Consider the following 21,334-nt stretch of genomic DNA (forward strand, 5'->3'; position numbering starts at 1 on the left):
CCATGGTCGCAGCCGAAACAGCTGGTGTGCTGACGATGCGGTTGTGGCATTGTGGGTTCGAATTCAGTTTAGGACATATTGTCGTACCACATTGCTTAATACGAAAATAGTCAAAAATAGCCGATCTACAAGCTCACGACAGGTTGTGATGCGCTGTGAGCTTATAGATCGGCTATTTTTGATGCGCGATACCATCGTACGACCGAGTAAAAATCTGGATTATGTCACCCCTCACCCTCTGTCTTTCCTGTGCTTATCTGCCACACTAATATAGATTACAATTCTAATAAAATGCCTCAAAAGTAATATTTAAGGAGAATGTCACATTTGAGGCACATTCTGCCACCCACACACCAGTCTGTGGAGCATAGTGTAGTCCCTTGAGGACCGTGCTATCAGAGTGCTAGGTGAACACCTCAACCAGGCTTCACTCCAAATGACCAGCGACATGACAAGCTCCGTGATGGCGGTAAGTGCCCTCTCCTGACATCACTTGAGCTATGAGCTCTCATAATGAGGAACCAAATAGGACAAAATGGCCCCTAAATAAAACATGGGGTGTAAAATAGAAAGCAGAGCTGGATGTCCTTGGGAGAGTGACAGCTTGCCTCTTTTTTTTTCCTACCCACCCCCCCTCCTCCTCCTCTTGCCTTTTTTGCATCCCCTTGCGGAAGGCTAAATGAGTTTTCCCGACACGCATCGAGCGTTCCCGGGCTTTCTGCGCGCCACAGCCCGGAACACACAGGCGTCAGTAAACAATGAAATCTCCCGGCCCGAAATTGAATTTATAACCGCATTACCTGCACAGATAACGTCTCCGAGTGGCGCCGCGATAAGAGCAATGGGATTTGATTTTCAGGTGTTTTATTGTTTCACTTTTTGGATAAGACCCTTCCCACCACCCCCCGCAGCCACCACCCAATAGCCTGACCCCCCTTCCGCCCGCCGCTCCCTCTCAACCCCTGCTCTGCACAAACAGTGTTTGCATGCATGTTTGCGTGCTTCCGTTTTGGTCTGACTCATCATGTTCCAACGGTACACTCGTTTAAAATGACCACCACTTACTTCTTTACACATTCCTATCTTCTTTCTGTCTCCCTCCTGCTCTTCACCCTCATCCCATCCCAGCCCTCCAACTACATCCCTCCATCCCTCTTCCCCCCCCCCCCCCCCCCCCCCTCCCTGCCATCACACATAAACCCTGTCAGTATCGGTCAGCCTCAAGACCCTCCCACCCCCATCCTCTCTCTCCCTCCAAGCCTGGGGGGTCTCAGAAAAACAACCGGCGTTGTAAAACCCTGCCCGTGGGGCTTGTTAACCATCCCTTCACCACAGCAACTGGCTGGGCTCTCTCTCTGGCAGGGATGAGGGTTGGTGCGTTTGGCTGGCCCTTCTGCTGATGAATTCACACGGTCACTCTCTCCTCCCTGTGTAGTCGCTGGTTGCCCCCCCCCCCCTTTCCATCTTTTGCGTCTGGACAGTTCAACACCTCCTTTTCTCTTTCTGTCCAGCCTTTATTCAGCTGTCGCTCTGCTCCCATGCGGATTCCCCTCTTAGGGGGAGACTTGCGTTCTTGAATTGTAGTTTAACTTTCCTGTATTTTAATGATTATATATTTTGATTTGACTAGCGAAAGGGGATTTTGTGTATGATTTTTACTGCTTTAAATCTGGTGTCCCTTTTTGGGCATGTCAGTGTCATAGGTGACATTTTCCAAAAGTTTCCAGGAGAATACTATGTGTATTTGTCTATATTTTGTCTATTTTGTAATGAAAATTTCAGCTTTTCTGTTTCAGGAAAGAAAATTAAAAGACAGCACGGAGACATGCCAGAACACAATCTCTATCTTATCTCCCAGTTGCTTTTATCAGGATGCACCATTGGACCAAATACTCCATCAAAATACTTCAACAGTCCTCTGCCCTCTTCCCTTCATCAAGAGCATCATCATGAGTTAGTAAAGGAAAGTTCACGATTTGTAACAAAACAAGATATCTCAGAGAACGTTTGTTTCCCTTCATACGGTTGACAGACAGTCAAAGGTGGTTTCTGTCACCGTGCATTAAGACCACCGGTGACTGACGACTCTCCGGTTGGGGATTTCGATCCTAGAAACCAAAACAGAGAGATCAGAAATCTCTTCCGCAAATCTGACAAAATTCTCAAAGAGTTGTCTCACCCCTCCCACCCCATCCCCACACGGCTCCCCCATGGGGGCCTGGGTAATGGCCGATGCCAGCGCCCATATGACGGCTGCCAGTTCTGCTGATGCAGGCAGGACTGAGATGCCAAACGTGACCTTTAGTGAATGCCACATCACATCAGGCCGGGATTGTCACCCGCTGACATTATGCTGGGGCATGAAAAGCCTGTTCTGTGGGGGGGGGGGGGGGGGGGGGGGGAGACACATGGTGACGAATGTCCCCCTGGCGACAAAAACCTGGGGACGTGGTATAATCCTGATTGACATAGTGGGAGTTGGGTTGAATGGCAGGGGCCTGCTATAACAGGGAGTCACACAGGTTAACTTCATGAACCCAAGCATCCATATTCTGGGGCAAACATTAGGGGCAAACATTTGCAAGCTCACAAAATGCTGTGTTATGGCCCGTTGTGAGCTTGAGATCGACTATTGTTGGCTAAGAGATTTTGAGGGGGAAAAGAAGCGTACCTAGTATAGAGCTCTGGGAGGGGGGGGGGGGGGGTGGCGGGCTACGGTCAACAAAGTGTTTAAGTGGTTAAGGAGGGAGACGCAGCAGCAACTAGATTGTGTTGCTTTCTGACCTGATAAAGTGCTGAGACGACGCGCAACCCACGACTGCCATCATTAGCCCGATCATCAAACAATTCCCTAAGCACATCGGAAAACCCTCTATAAAGTCCTAACAAGCATAGACTCTATATAAACTAGTGGGCATGTAGAGATTGGCGGCACACGGGGGAGAGGAGAGTTAACGCTTGGTGACTGGGGGCTGTGAGCGGTGCGTTGCGTGGGCAGGTCCTTGGCACACTTTCAGAGGAGACGCAGGGCAATAAAAAGCCATTGGCTCCTGCCACACCTGTGCTCCACCCCGTCCCGCGGCCTGCTTCCCATTTAAAAGCATCACATGCAGGATATTAGTCAGGGCTTTTCGCCGTCTGTGAGGTAGAGCGAGCCTCTGAAGCGCAGGGGGGGAGAGGGGAAAGTATGCGGGCCGCCGTTTGTTTTTTATTGGGGAAATAATGGCCTATTGAGAGGTTGGGTATTTAATGAGCAACATAATAGGCCCTGTAGTAGTAACACATCTGCTATGAGCAGAGTCATTTCCTCGGCTTTCAAAGGCTGCAGGTCGGGCGGAATCTTTTTTTCTTTCTCCGCTGCTTTATTCGTTGCAGAATTGCTACACCGGTAATGCATAAAAGACAAATGTGGCGGTGGGTTTTCTTTGCTCGATCCTAACCGCATTCTCTGATAGAACGAGACGCACCTCTTCCTATCCCGGCTTGACCTCAAATTTCTTGTTGTCCAATCGTATTTTGGCATCCTGCATACATCCCTCCCACTCGGCAATCAATTGTGTTTAATGTATTAAAGACACTCGCCACAACCACTGCAACCTTTGTCCCTTGCACAAATCAATGTCTCGTTAGGCTACTAATGATCATTCATTGACTAATAAGATCTGTATCAGATCCCCTTGTAGAACATTGATTGGCCTTTGGCCCCTCCAGTGCACTGTGCATTACACGACCACGCCACATGCTGTGGTTAGACAACAGCCGTAAGTCCCGGGGAATCAGATGATGAAAAAGCTCGTGGTGGGAATGGACAGGAACCCCGGCCTCAAATTGACTCATTGTGAAGCACCTCAGGCCAAAGCTCTTTTCTTCTGCCCACATAGATCAATGGACGTAACCCTTCTGACCACAGGTCAATCAGTGTGCAGACCCCCACCAACTTCGCCAACATCTCTATCTCTCTCTCTTTCCCTCTCCCTCTCTCTGTCATCTCCTCCGTTACGTGATGCTATTGTTCTATCAGGTGTGGGACACGACCCTGCATGCCTCTGCCCAATCATCTCATTGATAGGAGAGTGGACTGCACGGCCGTGCGACTGTGTCTCTCTAAACCATGTTCGCCCCTCTCAGGACCTGAGACCCGAGGGCTCGGATCGAACCCTGCCTCGGCTCCGCAATGGCCAATCAATCTGTCCCCTCATTGAGATGCATGGCTCAATGATATTTGATACTAGCTTACAGACCCGAACAACGAGCAAAAGCGAGAGGGAGTCAGAGGGAAAGTTAGGACTGTCCTTGGGTTGTTTGCATTGATAGCAGGTTACTTGTAAGCTGCTTAATTGGGAAAATAGATCCCTTTGAAGAACTTCCAAAGTGAGATAACTCCCTTTTGAAAAACAGGGAACTTGCTTTGATGTAATGATTGCTAACATGACACTTCAGTAAATTATGGAAGGCTACTTAACCTATTAGTTACCTTAAGAAGCACTTGAGCTTGCAAATCGGACGTTTTTAGCGATGGTATTTAGTGTAGAGAGAAAACGGGAGGGGGCCTAGTGTAGATTCCTGGAGGACTCCGGTAAGCTAAATAGGGTTTAAGTGGTTAGTAATATCTAAAAAGAAATACTGACTTTACACCACAGAATACCTGAAATTCAGGTAAGGGTTTTAAATAGAGACAAAAAAAAACTAAAAAACTAAAATAGAGATTTTGACATTTAACTGCTGACTGCTGTCAGTTACAGTTACATTGGATCAAGAATCCAATCACAGGGAACTGGAATACAGCTGCTCACCAGGGCTCTGTCGCTCATTCCCATCTTGTCAACCTGCACCCATCTGACAGACAGAAATACAGAGAAGATCCAACCCTGTCACAGTGCAGCTCTGTTACGATTTGTTCCTGCTCTCGTCACCCGTTGCAACGCATGCAGCAACATTTCGGATTTCAGTTTAACTTTGGTAAAGTCTCACCAGCCAGAAGTGGAACACATTGTGGCAGAAAGTTTCAAAGTCTCTGCTTGTTTCCCTGAAATGACTTTTTGTTATGGTTTTGTTGGTAGATGTCTGCATTGGACACAACAAGCAGCATCTTTAGAGCTAGGTGTGCTCAGGGGAGATGAAGGGAATTGTGAGCCTTTTGGCAACAGCAGAATTTCCCCATGGAGATCAATACAGTTCTGTTTGTTTGTCTGTCTGTCTGTCTGTCAGTCATGTCTGTCTGTCTATCTGTTTGTTTGTTTGTTTGTCTATCTATCATCTCACACTGGAGCCTGAGCATTTTGATAAAATAAACTATCATGCTTTGAGGGTCCCTGTCAAGTCAGGGCCAGCTAAAGGGTGGAAAAAGTGTGCCAAAAAAAGTATGAATCCATTTCAGTGGTATATTATTAACCATGCTGGTCTGGTTTCATTGTCCTGAGTGAACTATGAATGGCCATGCCTCTATCCCTGGATGGGCATAATGCTCTGCACTATAAAGTACTGGGTTGTTAATTCAAATCTATAGTTCCTGTGTAATTGTCCCAACCACTCTCCATCCCCTCCCTCCCTCCCTCCCGTGTGTGTGTGTGTGTGTGTGTGTGTGTGTGTGTGTGTGTGTGTGTGTGTGTGTGTGTGTGTGTGTGTGTGTGTGTGTGTGTGTGTGTGTGTGTGTGTGTGTGTGTGTGTGTGTGTGTGTGTGTGTGTGTGTGTGTGTGTATGTAATAAGGTGATGTGAAGAGGCTAATAGACAAATCAAAGCTCCTCGTTAGACAGTAATTAGATTGCCTCTTAAAATACAGATCACTATTACCCGGCCCACTGATTATCGCATTATCTCTTCCTTTCATTCTTTCTTTGTTTCTTTCTTTTTCTGTTTCTTTCTTTCTGTTTGTCTCTGTCTCTCTCCTTCTCCCTCACAGACTATGTTCTATGTTCTCATCACCTTTCTTTCTCCCTCTCTTTGTATTTCTCTCTCGTTCTTTCTCTCAATTAGTGGTTAATTAGGAGAAAATGAGAGGCTCATTTTGTCGCTTGCATCGTGTACTTGGCTTTCTAAACAATCCAGGACAAACAGTGTGTCTATTAGATCTGGCTCAAACAGCCTTCCTTATGTTTGTTTTAATTTCCTCCGAGTACCAGATGGACAGAGTTAACTGCATTAGGACAATTTAGAGAGTTAAGTAAGCTGTCAATCTCTCGCAATTTTTCTACATTGTAATACAAATACCTTCCGTTGTTTGTTCAGGGATTTCTCGGACCATTTCGGTCAACATGGTTAAAATGTATTCACTAAAACTATACGGTGGGTCGGATGCTTAGTTGGACAGAGATTTCCTGAATATACTGTATTTCAGAAATCACTAATAAAAGAACTCACCCATATTATTGGACGCACCAACCAAGCTCACCAAGTCTGCAATAGCAACTCCAGCTTTCAATGTCTGGTATCACTTAGTTACATATTTCATTCACTGGCATCATTTTTTGGGCATAGGGACTCATAAGACCTATTTTAGGCACTTTGCTTCATTTCAGACAGGAGAGTGTAGAGACGGGAAGTCAAGGGCGGAGAGAAGAGAGAAATGCGAGACAAGAGGGGGGTCAGATTCAAACCAGAGTCCACTCCTCACGCTCACATAATGGTATGTTCATAGCTGAGCCACCAGGAACTCTGGCATATAGGGACCCTTATGTTAAGCAGGCATTTGAGGGTAGCTGTTCAAGCAACCTATGTGCACAAAGGCATGCGCGTGCACGCACACGCACGCACACGCACGCACACGCATGCACACGCGCACACACACACACACACACACACACACACACACACACACACACACACACACACACACACACACACACACACACACACACACACACACACACACACACACACACACACACAAACTACGCTCTCTGTTTGCCAGAAAATACATCAACTTGACTTCCTCTCTCACACCTGTCCCACATACACCTGCACAGGTGGGAAACGGAAGTCCCTGCTAATAGGAACCTGCACACCACGCAACCCACAGTCCACACACTGAGACCCTGCCTTCTGCCTCATCACTGGAGATATTTTCTGATAAGCCATCTACAGTCCTCCCTCACAAGGCTCTGTCAGATAGCATCTGATACTGTCAGAAAGACTCTGCCCACCACTGCTGGTATAAAAGGGCCCCCACTAACACCTGGTCGTCTGTGAGATACTTGTGTTTGGGTTAGTCACACATCCTCTGAGATGTTATTGTGTCTGACTGGATGACAAAAACAATGACTGAAAATGATGATGGTCTTATCTTCAAACAGTTAGATGGGAAGATACTGATCATCACCAGCAGCCAACACACTGACACAACTCAGCTAAGGAAGGGAAATCGGGGCCTTTGCAAATCAAGTATCAGATGGCATTCATCACTGTTTTTGAATACGTAGAAGGTTGAAAGATGAAGAAGAAGATGAAGGTGAAATGTGGATGAAAGCAATTTGAATGGAAGAGCAATGGTCTAAAAAGCAGGCCTGCATCAAATTGTAAACAGAATTAGTGGTTTGTTTTAACATATATGGCATTCTAGATACTGTCAGATTGATTAGGTCTATAGTTGAACTGAACTGGGACACGGACAGTTTAAAAGTGGTCCATAACAGGTCAATTCGAAATTGGCTTTCACATGCTATTCTTTCACTGACTAAATTTTTTGGGTCATGGTATTTTGCAAACTCAGATCTCAGCAGTTCCGAGCAAAGACAAAGATTTATTTGAGAATTAGATTTCCCCCAGCTGATGAACGGACAGTGAACATCATCAGAGAACACTGAAATTCAGCATTCCTAAAGACGATCTGTATATTTGAAATAAAAAGAAGTGGGTAGATATATACAAATGCTTTAAAACAACTTAATTCCAATTCTTGACAAATGGAGCAAATTCATTAATTAATTAGGACATAAAGTAAGGTCAGTGCTGAATAATCTGTTAGTGTTAAGTGGAGTATCCCAGCACCAGGCTGGCTTCAGTCCAACACCCCTGAGCCCTTGTTAAGAAAGTGAGACACTTGGCTTAAATGTAACTCAATCCACCAGTAACATTGGAGTGGCTGCAGCCTTTACACCACACTGGACAGTAACTGAGGCTAATGGTTCTATTGTTTGAAAGATATGTGCGTGCAAGCGTGAGTGTGCGCGTTTGTATGTATGTGCAAGCTGAAGCCACTATGTGAGTTTCTAAAAAGAGTGTCGATACCAGATACGCACACCCTCAAATAGCTGTTGACAATACACAAGTATAGGCGTGTGTGTGTGTGCGAGTGCATGTAGCCCTGGTGAGTGCAGCGCACCGAGCATGAGCCCTCTCGTCGATACGCCCCTCCGATCCTCCCCGTCAGCGAACACAGGAGAACAAAGAGGGCCGTGGCAGCACCAGCGGGTATAGATCTTCTCTGCTCTGTTCTGCCTCAATAGGGTCACACAGGCGCTGCACGGACCTGCCGAGAGTTCAATCCCCTCTACTTGACTGATCAGGGAGCTTTGAGCTGGAGCTAATGAGACTGGATCCTCTCCAGTGATGATTCTGTTGGACCTTGTTACAGCCCACCCCAGAGTGAATGTTACGCTGGGTCTCAGGAGCCCACCCAGACTCTAAGGGGAAATTCAGACCGCTATGATTTTTCGACATGTTGTGAGCTTGTACAGTAGATTGGCCATTTTTGGCACGCAACACAGTTCATTATATGCAACAAAGAGCGGTTATCCTCTGTTAAATGCATATAAGATTAGAGTTAGCGTACATTTTTTGGTTAAAACAAAAAGATTTAGTTAAAATGTAATGCTGGCCCGGACCGCTGGCAACAGCGCGTTGCAGGTTCGCATCCCGATCCTGATGGCCTTTGCTGCGTGTCACTCCCCATTTCTCTCTCTCTCTCTCCCCATTTCCTGTCAGCCTACTGTCCTATCAATAATAAAGGCATGAAAAAAGCCCTAAAATATTTCTTTAAAAAGTTAATGCTCTATATTCTGGTAGTAATCATTGCTATAGTGTTTGTTCAGACCTAAAAATGCATTTTTCTGTTTACTAAAGAGCTGGGAAACAGGGAACAAACACTGTGATGACTACTGTCAGAATACAGGGCTATTTAACACTTCTTTTTTTTTACACACAAAAGTGTGTGTGTACGGGGGGAGATAAAGTAAGCTGTTATGTATCTGTCGTTATCTTGAGCATAGTGGGCTCAAATTGCCAGTGAGTGACCAGTGTAAGTATGGAGACAAAGTGACAAAGATTTTGTTGTTTTGTTGCTATTGATAATCCTAATGTTTCACACCAACAAATTACTTCAATTCCTTCAACTTCAACTTTAGCATACGGTACTGAAACAGGTGTTGATTAAATTCAAACTGTTGTTTCATGCCAGGGTGTGCTGAAAGCTGTAAACTGATTGTATTTGTTGTATTGAACTGAGAAACAAGGGGCTTCAATTAGGCCAAGTTCAGTTTCTAAACTAAACTAAAAAACTCAAACAATCAGCTTTATCTCAATGTGGCCCAACGCTACATTTTAACCCCAGCTCCTGCTCAACATAACGCTGATGCTCATGCTTTTAGTATTATTAGGTTAAAATGTTCAATTATTATTGACTATAAATGTTTAGTACATAGACTGGGCATTGTTAAATTCCCTTGCAACTACAATGACAAAGGAATTTAAATGGATTAATTAGACAACATTTCCTATTATCCAATCCATTATGTCTTTTCAGTTTCTGCAAAAGATAATACACATTACTACATTATGTCCTCTTGACCTTAACAGGGCAGAATCACTTCATGTCTTTGTCTGCGAGGTGAACTGCAGTTACAGTGGAAAGCCCATTCTGATGTGTGATAAAGGCATAATTTGCATCAGGACAATCCATGGTATGTATCCCATAATCATTCACTGATTGATTTGTAATTGAACTAATGGGGTCGTGACCGTCACATTAGAATGTGTAAAGCACTGTCTCTGTTCCCACTCAGACTCATAGACTCACAGCAGGCCTGCAGAGCGCTGCATGTGTGGTCTGTGGGGACAATTAGCACAATCTCCATACTAATGGCTGCCTGTAATGGAGACTGCTGGATCTGCCAACCAGTGTGTGAATGTGTGTGAGAGAGTGAGTGTGTGTGTGTGTGTGTGTGTGTGTGTGTGTGTGTGTGTGTGTGTGTGTGTGTGTGTGTGTGTGTGTGTGTGTGTGTGTGTGTGTGTGTGTGTGTGTTTGTGCGCATGCATATGCATATGCATGTATGTATGCAAGGGGCTGTGTTTGCATATGCGCATATCCATGTGGTTATATCCTGTGTATGCGTGGGGGTTTCAGTACATCCTCTATGTGTATGTGTGTGCTCGTCGACCCGCTCTGCATCACATTGTGATGTGTGTAGCAGTGTAAATGCTGAGTAACCAGGGGAAGGCATTAGAGAGGTAAACTCCGCCCACCCGGCTCCTCTCTCCGAACCCTAATCCATGGCCGCTCATTAGCACCATAATAAAGAGCTGAGACTACACGTAAAAGGTTATATACTCCTGCACTGCTGTTTTCCTACCAATTATCAGGCTTGTGATTTATGGCCCCGGCCTATTGGTATTCTCTGTGGAGAATGGGTTGGGGGGTGTTTATACCCTGACACAGCGGGGGCGAGGGGTCAATCCCCATGAACTTTGACCTTCAAGGCAGGGGTAAACAGACCGATGTGGATGGGTTTGGGGGGCGAACGGCTAAGCAGCCATGGAAGTGACTCATCGTAATGTCTCTAGAACGCCTTCCTTTCTTTTTCTGTCAGCTTAGTGAACGCTGGATGGATGCACTGCAACGCATTTGTCAGAAGGATGTTTTAGCAGATGTTAATCGTTTAAATCCAAGTGGCAAACAATTTCTCTGAATTACATAAATACAATTTGTTGAGAGTGTTCCGGTTCTTGTATTTCTGCACAATAACACAGTAAAAAATGTTTTAATGTGCTAATTTGTACAAATGGCACCATTTGGTGCCATTTGTGCACTCTCAGAGTTACGTTTGGAATTCAAAACTTTATCCGTGTAGCACATTTCATACACACAAAAGTCATTGTGCGTTACAAATACCTATGAAATGGAACATCTGTTAACATCGATACCACTAACTAGAACTCCCTATCCTATCCTAACCCTAAAGTCATGCCCTATTGACTGTAGTTGAGAGCAGCAATAAAACAAACTTGTACACGTACATTTTGGATATTGCATATATATTGCACATACGTACTGTCTATCTATAGATATAGATATAGATAGCGATGGAAGAATGTCAGGTTGTCGTGTCTTTTGGATACAAGTACACCTATAAATGTGCGTCCTGTTCTGGGGTACGCCTGGCATTCCTTCTACCAACTTGGCTTTTGTCAAGCGCTTCTACAGCTGCAACGAGTACAAATGACATGCTGTAATGAGGTCTGTCTACGGCACTGTGCGCACACACACACACACAGTCACACAGTCACACACACACACACACACACACACAGGTTCCTGGTGTATAGCGTTAGTGTGGTCTTGTTGTGCGTGCAGCCCCTCAGCAGCATGTGTTTAACCCCACCGTTTGGCCTTCCTGCCCTTTCTATCTGCCTGACTGATTTGTTAGGCTCAAGGGATAGGGTAGAGGATGTGTGTGTGTGTGTGTGTGTGTGTGTGTGTGTGTGTGTGTGTGTGTGTGTGTGTGTGTGTGTGTGTGTGTGTGTGTGTGTGTGTGTGTGTGTGTGTGTGTGTGTGTGTGTGTGTGTGTGTGTGCAATATGTACAACGTGTGCGTTTGTGTGTCTGCATGTGCACTGTGTATGTGCATGTGCTTATGTTATGTCTTACAACACTGGCGATTCAATCCACTGCAATCCACCCGCGACTCCCTGCACCCCCTGCCTTTCTTAAACGGACACACAAACGTGCACGCGTAACGTGTGCACGCACGCGCGCACACACACACACACACACACACACACACACACACACACACACACACACGCACATACACACACACACACGCATCTTCTGGGTCTTTGATGTAAGATCAGAGGGAGCTGAGATGCAGGCCGATCAGGTGCAGGGAGAGAAGGAGAGAGGGAAGAGAGAGAGAGAGAGAGAGAGAGAGAGAGAGAGAGAGAGAGAGAGAGAGAGGTAGTGGAGGGGCTCTGTTAAAACAGACCTGTTTTTTTAACAACCCCTGGGCCCTGCACTCATTATGACTCTCTCCCCCCCCACCACCACCTCTCCATCCACTCCAGCCTCTGTCGACACAGAGAGATGTGGGCTTGTGGGCTCATCACACACTACAACATTCTGACTGTCAAGTTCAAATGGACCTTTACGGGTCCATTCTTACCCTCTCCCAGTTAAAGTGACACTCAGGACTTTTGCAGTGCAGCAGTGGATGGAGGGCCAGATGCGGTAGCTCTAAAAGACACGGCCGCACTGCTCATGTTTCCGTTGCATGTTCTGTTAACTGGCCAACAGGTGCTGCCGGCCACTGCCAAACCACACACACACACACACACACACACACACACACACACACACACACACACACACACACACACACAGTTCCCGCTGCTACTGTAAAAGCCAAGTGCCAGACTTGTAAGCTCTCGTCTGTCTCCATCGAGCCGTGTGGTCTCACAGACTGACACACTGTTACCACGCTCATTTTAGCTCATAGAGAGAAAAGATGTACGGAATCCATGTCTATAGACATAACACACACGCACGCGCGCACGCACGCACGCACACACACACATACACACACACACACACACACACACACACACACACCTGAGTATTTTACACACATATAATATGTATATTACTTTCACAGATACCACATACACAGTAAATACCTCAGTGTTAATTTAACTCTGATAAAAAATAATAGTCCATTTGTACACACGCACTCAGTGTTACATTTTGCGTGTGTATATACTGTACATTGAATGCACGTAAATGAACTTACTATCAGTCACATAGAGAAAATTATAAGAAATAAATCTAATCACATGCTAAACAAGCTAAGCAAGGAAGCAACTCCTAACGTCAGCTCCTCTTGAGGAGCTCCTGACAAGATGGCGGTGAGGAGGAAACACTGAGGAGGACATGAGAGGAGGAAAGAGTTTCCCCTCCTGCCAGGATGAAAGCCCCTGTTCACTTAGAAGAACATTAAGAGAACAAACTAGCTTCACAACAGGAGGGGAAACAGTCAGCCATGGCTTACTCTCACATCAAACGCATTATAATGCTGCTCCCCTCCAGTGTCTGGATCATACAGGACTGAGAGAGACTCCACACATGGTCTGATATAGGACCTGCATGGTCTAATACAGCAGAGGTTCTCAAAGTGGGGTCCGGGGAACCCTCAGGGGTCCTTGAGGGGGTTCCAGGGGGTCCCCAGCAAAATTAGGTAATATACAGTATCATCAAAATTGCAACGCTTTTAGATCTTTTAGATTTCATCTTGAAAAAATGTTTGAACAATTTGGCATGTTTTGGAAACATTCAATGAGGGTCGCTGGCACAAAATATTTTCATATGGGGGTCCACGGCCAAATACATATTAATTTGACATGAAAACGTTGAGAACTAATGTCATACAGAACTACCCACGGTAGTCTCATACGGGACACACATGCTCAGGGACAGACAGTCATTGTCTGTTATCTGTGATTGGGTTGGGTGTAAAATAGCAAACAGTTCTTCTGACTGTACATGTTATATTGTGACTGCATTGTTGCTGTTTCTTACACTGAATACTAATATAATGTTGTGTCAATTAAAAGGATGCTGTTGGGAAGAAATTGAACTTGCAAAAAATAAGTCCAAAATATGCAATAGCGAATGTTTAATCGCTTTGTTTAGTTGTCTATTATACACATTTTGATGTAACGTCACATAAACAGGAAAAGACAGCAAAAGACTCCAAACGAATGTTGCTTGTGTGAAAGTGTACCAACACTTGTGTGTCCCTCCCTGTGTGTCTGCGAGTGCATGTGTGCATGCATGCGTGTGTGTGTGTGTGTGTGTGTGTGTGTGTGTGTGTGTGTGTGTGTGTGTGTGTGTGTGAGTGTGAGTGTGTGCGTGTGCGTGTGCGTGTGCGTGCGTGTGCGCGTGCGTGCGTGCGTGCGTGCGTGCGTGTGCGTGCGTGTGTGTGAGTCGAAGTATCTGCCTTGGGAATAGTGGTGGGCAGCAGATACTATGTGTATGCATGAGCATTGAGTGGTTGCTATTGATCCCCCGTGGGTCTGCCAATGGGATGTAAACAGCGCGTCTTTCAACAGGAAGCTCCACTCGATACCAGACGGCATCCACGACAGCTTCACACCAAACACAGTGCTCACACGGCCCTCTCTGTTAGCCAATCAGAAGGAGAGGCTGGGGTGAGCAACCGGGTCTGGGTCTGTGTGTGTGTGTGTGTGTGTGTGTGTGTGTGTGTGTGTGTGTGTGTGTGAGAGAGAGAGAGAGACTAGAGTATTATCCCAATGAACTACACACAGACACCCACATCCACACACACACGCGTCTGTCAAACACACACATACAACAAACACGTGTAAGCCGTGTCTGGAACATTGTAAGCCCATCAAACGGCACACAGCAGGTAATCCATGTGCCAGGTCTAAGATGAATCTATGTCATATTGATTCTGTCCGGCCGCCGCGCTACTCCGCTAACAACCCATGAATAACGGACCGTGGAGGACACTTAAACACTGAGCACATCTGGCGTAGCAACCTCGTGTGTGCTACGCTTAAATGTTCCCCCTCTCCCGGCTTACATTAACTTCCTCTGACGTTTCTTTTCACCTGGCAGCCGGTTTAGCCAGTCCGCTTTCAGGGATCCCTCAGATTTCTCTCAACAGCGGCTCAACAGCCGCTCAGCCCGCTAAGAGGGGCTTCCCGTACATCCGTGTCTGATTCAAGTGGGCGACGGCGCCTGATTCGAGAGTCCCAGACTGATTCTGCGATGTTTGCTGGTGAGATGTTTGCCGGTGAATTTGTTTATTGAAAAGAATAATGAGGATATTATACTTGCTAAATAGATATCTTCTTTAACTGTGTCACTCATCGTTCTTGTTAATGAAACACACATGCACGCACGCATGCACGCACGTCTGACGCACACACACACACACACACACACACACACACACACACACACACACACACACACACCAAGGGCATTTCAATCTTCAAGAATACTGCAAGATTTCAATGTGACTCTATGGGTGGAGCACAGATCTAACAGAGTTGAACGGCAAGTGCGCAAATCCGCCTTCGGATAAAAGAGTTCACCGAACAGAAGTATAACAAGAACATCCATTTTAAATGTGCTCTTATAGCAATTAATTCAGTATTGTCTTTTGGTGAACATGCGTTGACACCATGGTAAATGTCAGCCAAACCAAGAGTTAGATGGTCAGACCCGTATCACACCACAGTCAGACCAGTATCACAACACAGAGGCAAACTCACATCTGGCTCCAGTTATCACAACTCTCACTCAACCCCGGCTCACACTGAGATACAGACGCTGGCAGGGCATGGCGGAACAACACACACACACACACACACACACATGCGTTTACGTCTGGCTGTGTGTGTTTTGTACCCTCCATTCCTCCTGCCTCCCAACTTTCTGGCGTTTGTGCTAAAGAGCGCCTTTTGGAGTTCCAGCGCGGCGCTCCTGCGGTAGAAAGCATCTCCCTGAGGAAAATAAGCACGAGTCGCTCCAGTGAAGACATCTGCCCTTTGAAAGCGAGCGCGGCTGTTTGAACAGCTGTCAGAGCACACCGTGCGTCCCGGGCCTTCCCTGATAAAACAGACGCAGTCTGGGGGGAAAAAGGGACGGAGGACAGATACTAAACGGGAGACAGGAGGGAGGCGTCTGCCACCGGCGGCTGATACACAAGGCAGATGGAAACAGGCCTCATACCACACACACACACACAGTCAAATCCTGAGTGCTCATTGTAACTCTGAGAGTGTGCAAATGTAACCAAATGGTAAGGGTCCAGTTGGTTACATTTGTACACTCTCAGAGTTACAAATGGATAGATGATTTTACTGTGAACCTTAGTACCTACAAGTCTATCTCCCTCCCTACATGGCAAAATTCTGTTAATTTACCTCTGGGAGTGTGAAAAAATTACCTGTAAGTAAGGGTCCATTTGGACCACACCGAGGATTTTACTGTGCACCACTGTGTGGAGGCAAATGTGAGACTACCAGGAGAGTCCCGGAAACACTGTCTGTGGTCTAAAGTTAACAAAGTCACTTGTGGTCAGGAGTCAGGACTGGTTCATATACAGTTAGACTAAAATAAAAATTCCCAATCCCATTCTAGGCATTCAGCCGATACTCTTATGGTGTGTGTAAAAAGTCTGAATCCCTTTAAAAGAGAACGCGAGGGTCATGTTGTACTGGAAACATATTGTAAACTGAGGAATATTGATAGTGTGATAATATAAATATTATTTTCTTTTTGGAAGGATTTGTTACTTTGTTTTTTATTACTCTGATTGTGCCAATGACACAACTTTAGTTGCATTGGCCATTCTTTGACTTATTGCACACATGGCAATGAAAGGCCTATACACACACGACAAAGCAATCATTGGTTTTTTAAAAGGATACAAGTGTACTGATTGGCTATAACAGTGTCAAGGATATTGTTCTTTGGCCATTGGTAAAGATGTTCAAGTGTTGTGAGAGGTATGACATTCACTAGAGAATAAATGTTTTTTGTTTTAAAAAAAGAAGCAATTTTTCCCACTTTGTACTTGAATGTGACTTTGTACGGGCATCGTTCCTGTTGAATGCATCCCCAGTGCCCACACAGTAAAATCCTTAGTGTTAATTCAGCTCTGAAGAGAGTACAAATGCACACTCTTAGGATTTTACTGTGCAGAAGACTTGAAGCTTAACACTTAAGACTTTTGGTTCCTGAAGTGACTGTATGTGTTAACCAGTCAAGAGGAACCAGCGCATGTCAGACTTAGAAAAGTGCTGGGCGCTCAATTGCATTAAAGCTCTTAGTTTGCCTGAGCTCCAATCTAATTGGATAAAGAGGCAGGAAAAGAGGCTCCCAATGCAACAAAAAATATCTCTTTTTTTCCCTTTCCCTCCCAAACTCACTTTTCGAACGAGAGACCTCCTGTTCCACAATATCTTTTGTCCTTGTCAACATTCCCCCCAAATGAGATTCCCCAAAAAATCAGGTGGCGAGGTGTAAAACGCACGCACGAGTGCACAGGCAAACATTGTCAGACAGACACACCTCTCACACCAACGCTCCGGCTTGGCATCTTTCCTTTTCTGTCCTTATTAAAATTCCATATTGAGATTCCTTCCTGCCACTCCACCTCCCTGGCCCTGTCAGTCACGCAGCGCCGCACGTACACACACACACACACACACAATCAGGAAGTTTCAACAAAGACACACACACACACACACACACACACACACACACACACACACACACACACACACACACACACACATGCACAATCCAAACTTTTCTCAGAACAACTCATCTTTGCTCCCTCCCGTCTTGTGTGGGATGAAAGTTTCTTTTAGGTGATACGTACAAATAAGGATATACCCCCCCCAACTGGCTCCCCCCCCCATCTCATTGTCATTAGTTTCAATGGTGTCCCCCTCTGATCTACGTATCCCCCCCCCCCCTCCTCTCTCTCTCTCTGTCTGTCTCTCTCTCTCTCTCTCCTCTCTATCTCTCAGGTTCCTTTCATCTGTCAGGCGCTCTCCTCGGCGGCGGTCGCCGTGGCAAGTTTGATTTCCCGTCGTGCCGAGCGTGTCTTACCTCCCCTTGCACTCGCTTGCCTCTGTCTCTCTCTCTCTCTTCTTCTTCTCTCTCTCTCTCTTTCTCTCGGGTGGAGGCGAGCTGAACATTGTGCCCCCGCGCCGTCGGGCAATTATCCCCAGGAGTAATGAGGAGCGTCTCTCTCTCCGTAGCGGCAGTATAGCGCTGACTGACACCTCTCCCACTCATTTGTCAACAAATCAGACGGCCGGCGTGGGCGGCCATATTGAGCTGAGGGTGCCGGGGCGTGTAGGGGGGGTCTGAGCTGTGGCTGGGGCGCGTGACTCTTGTCTCCCGTCTATCTCTCTCTCACGCTCTCTCTCATTCCTTCTCTCTCTCTCTCTCTCTCACACACACTCTTTCTTTCTATATCCTCCTCCATCCCTCCCTCCCTTTCTCTCTCTCTCTCTCCCTCTCTCTGCACCACCTCATTATCTCTGACAGGATGTCGTCGGCTCACACTCTCACTCGTCCTCTCTGTCATCTCTCCATATGCGCCCATGTATTTGTGTTCCCCCCCGCTCTGAGGAAAAAGTCTGACTTCCAACAGGCCTAATGGTCATATATGGCTAATGATCACTAACCCCCTCACATAAGTGACACTATTCAATTTACTCGTGTCAAAGTCAACCGAGGCGCGGCCGCTGTAAACACTCGGCCCAGCTAGGCAATAATGACTGGAGTGCAGGCGGAAAAGGCTGTGTCCTCACAGTCAAAGGTTCCTTTCAATTTGTCACCTTTTTGTCAATGCGGCTGTAGAGTATTATGTAAATATCATCCGCCATGACACATCTGACTCTGTCAGGCCTTTGATGACACAGTTATGCTGTTTTTATATATCTATTTATTATTTGTACCACCGCGACCATGTGTGGTTCTAATGTGTTCATTTGTGACGGTGGACTTGTGTGCACGAATATATGTGTGTGTGTGTGTGTGTGTGTGTGTGTGTGTGTGTGTGTGTGTGTGTGTGTGTGTGTGTGTGTGTGTGTGTGTGTGTGTGTGTGTGTGTGTGTGCGCGCACTGGCAGTGTGCTCTGCATGTGTTTGTGTGGGTGTTGAGTGTGCGGTGCACTCACAGCGCTCCTTGCGTTCCTCTGGGCTGGATGAGGCCTCGCTGTCAGACAGCAGTCCAGACATTGCAAACAGCTTCCTGGCCGACTCCTCCGCGGCCTTGAGGGCGCCTCCTGGGGAGCCGAAGTCAAAGTCCTTCCCCTCCACCTCCGAGAAGCAGCCTTTCAGCCTCTTGGCAGGGGTGAAGGCCGAATGGTAGCACCCCGAATCCCTCTCCTCGTGCGGGGAGGAGAACGGTCGGAAGGCCCCCACGCCGCTGTGGTTGAGCATGCCCAGCGGGGAGCAGTCCAGGTTGGGTGGGTTGAACTGGGGATGCAGATGGAGCAAGGAGGTGGGGAAGTCCCTGGAGGTGAAGGTCCCCGACACGGGGCCCTGGCGATGGTACATAGAGGTGAAGGTGTAGGAGGCGGAGGGAAAGGGGAGATGGAGGTCTTTCTCCATGGAGACAGGGACCCCGAAAGGCCTGGGCGCCTGGCAGGGGACCGAGGCGTCTCTGCCGGCCTCAGCTGTGGATGCAAGAACCATCAGGGCAGGGGACGCCAGTGGGGCTGGCAGGTAGGAGGGGCTGTCCATCTTGAAGGGTCGGTGGAGGTCCATTCACGCAACCCTTTTTGTAGTCCTCTATGTGTGTGTGTGTGTGTGTGTGTGTGACGGAGGAGAGGGAGGGAACAAACGAGGGAGAGAGAGATATATTCTGGTTGATAAGCCTCACAGCGAGTCCATCCTTAAAGACAGTCCTGCTGGGAAATGAGGAGAAAAGACATTGTGCTGTTAAATGACAATTTGGGGATTTAACATTTTCCCCCACCTCTTCATCACCTAAATGCTATATATAAAAATCTGGTCCAGTTTGACTTTTGTAAATCATTATTTTGTAACAACTTGGGCGATGCTGTCAAGAAGTAATTATGGGTGGTTGCAAAAAAAAGGTTGTCAAAATGATTTTGGCAAAACAGAAAGAACATTTGTTTTTATTCTCTGTTTTGTGTGTTGTTTTTACAATCTCCTGTTAAATCTATGTGCACACTTTTTAAAAGAACTTTCAAGGTACTTTATGGATTTGGACTGATTTCAGGGGATAGAAAATAACAGGGCCTACTGTGCCTGTAAATAATTACGAAGGAATAAATAGCCAATAAAACACACAAGTAGCATGGAACTCGTCAAAACTTAATTCTATAGTTCATTGTACAGTTTTCGTCGATAAACCCGTTCATTAAAATTGGAAATTATTGTGCTTCTCGTCTGTTTTTTCCCTTAAATAAGTATGCCTATCTAATTAGATACAAATATGATCACACATTTTTATAAATAAGCTAATAGGCTAAATGAGAAAATGACTGAACAATTCGCAATATTAAGCTGCGGAATTAATATAGGCTCTTATGCATGAAGTTGCGATCAGGTCCTCCTAATCATAAAAATAATGTAATAAAATTACCTATTACACATAGCTTATACAGTTAAATGTTATACTTAACTAAATTTGACGGACAGACAAGTTAAAGCTTGACAATTGGCTATATATTGTTATTTGCCTTTTGGTGATTTAGATTTTGTTTTTGCTTTTTCGACCAAACTAAAATGTAATGCATTTTATAATAAGACTGGCATAGATCAGCTCATCATGGGAATACGAGTAGCCTAATTAAGAATTGAAGAGTAGCCTATAGGTTTGGCCGTTTGGGCCTATTGATTTTGGGCAGTCCAATTTATTGAACTATAGCCTACATCAATTCTTTCCCATGCATGCGATGAAAAAACATAAACATCTGTTGAAGTGACTGTATTTATCACTTCAATAGACTGGCTCCGATGTTTCTTTTAAGTTATTCAATTTAACGCATTTTATTCGAGAATATTATGAAAAGTTGGCCTAGTTATTTTGCATTTGAAAGACATGAAACCTATGACTTTACACAAGTCGAATCTCGTCTCCAAAAATGCGCGTTGATCGAGTTGTTTTAAGTGCGCACGTGATGGAAAGTGGTTTAAATAGATTGTTGACCGGCTAAAACACTCCGATTAAAACGGTCTCAAGGTGACAACTCTAAAACCTAACCTATCTAACCTTCACAGTGATCGGAACAAAAGTTCCCACAAACAGCGACACAAAACTTCACCCTAAACAGCCTTCAAGAACACATGCATCATGCATAACCCCAAATGAAGTTGACACGGGCAAAAGTAAAGAATTAAAGTTACAGCCCAATTAATAGGGTGATCGTCCCGAACCAACAGTTAAAAACAACTTACCGAAATGAAGCGCTCAATGGGATGTTTATCCTGCCTCCAGAGAAAGTGTCAACTTAACGCTCAAAGGACGCGGGATGCACTTTCCCTGGTCTAGGGTAAAGGCGCAGCTTAACGCGGCTCTAAAAGTGTGCCGTAGATATTCTCAGTC

The 21,334-nt window shown here is 45.8% G+C and overlaps 1 protein-coding gene across 1 annotated transcript in view; it reads right to left on the reverse strand.

Annotated features, from left to right (window-relative positions):
- The window catches only part of rnf220b (ring finger protein 220b), a gene marked incomplete at both ends in the record, with an annotated part of 33,867 nt that extends 14,340 nt beyond the window's left edge, over positions 1 to 19,527 (reverse strand). The window contains one exon of the mRNA XM_084067169.1: positions 18,936 to 19,527. Within this exon, the coding sequence (XP_083923295.1) occupies positions 18,936 to 19,527 (592 nt within the window). The remainder of the gene's footprint in view (positions 1 to 18,935) is intronic.
- Between the last annotated feature and the right edge of the window lie 1,807 nt (positions 19,528 to 21,334).

The sequence above is a fragment of the Gymnoscopelus microlampas genome (assembly GCF_963454915.1).
Source record: "Gymnoscopelus microlampas genome assembly, chromosome: 9".
In the NCBI taxonomy this organism is placed as follows: Eukaryota; Metazoa; Chordata; class Actinopteri; order Myctophiformes; family Myctophidae; genus Gymnoscopelus; species Gymnoscopelus microlampas.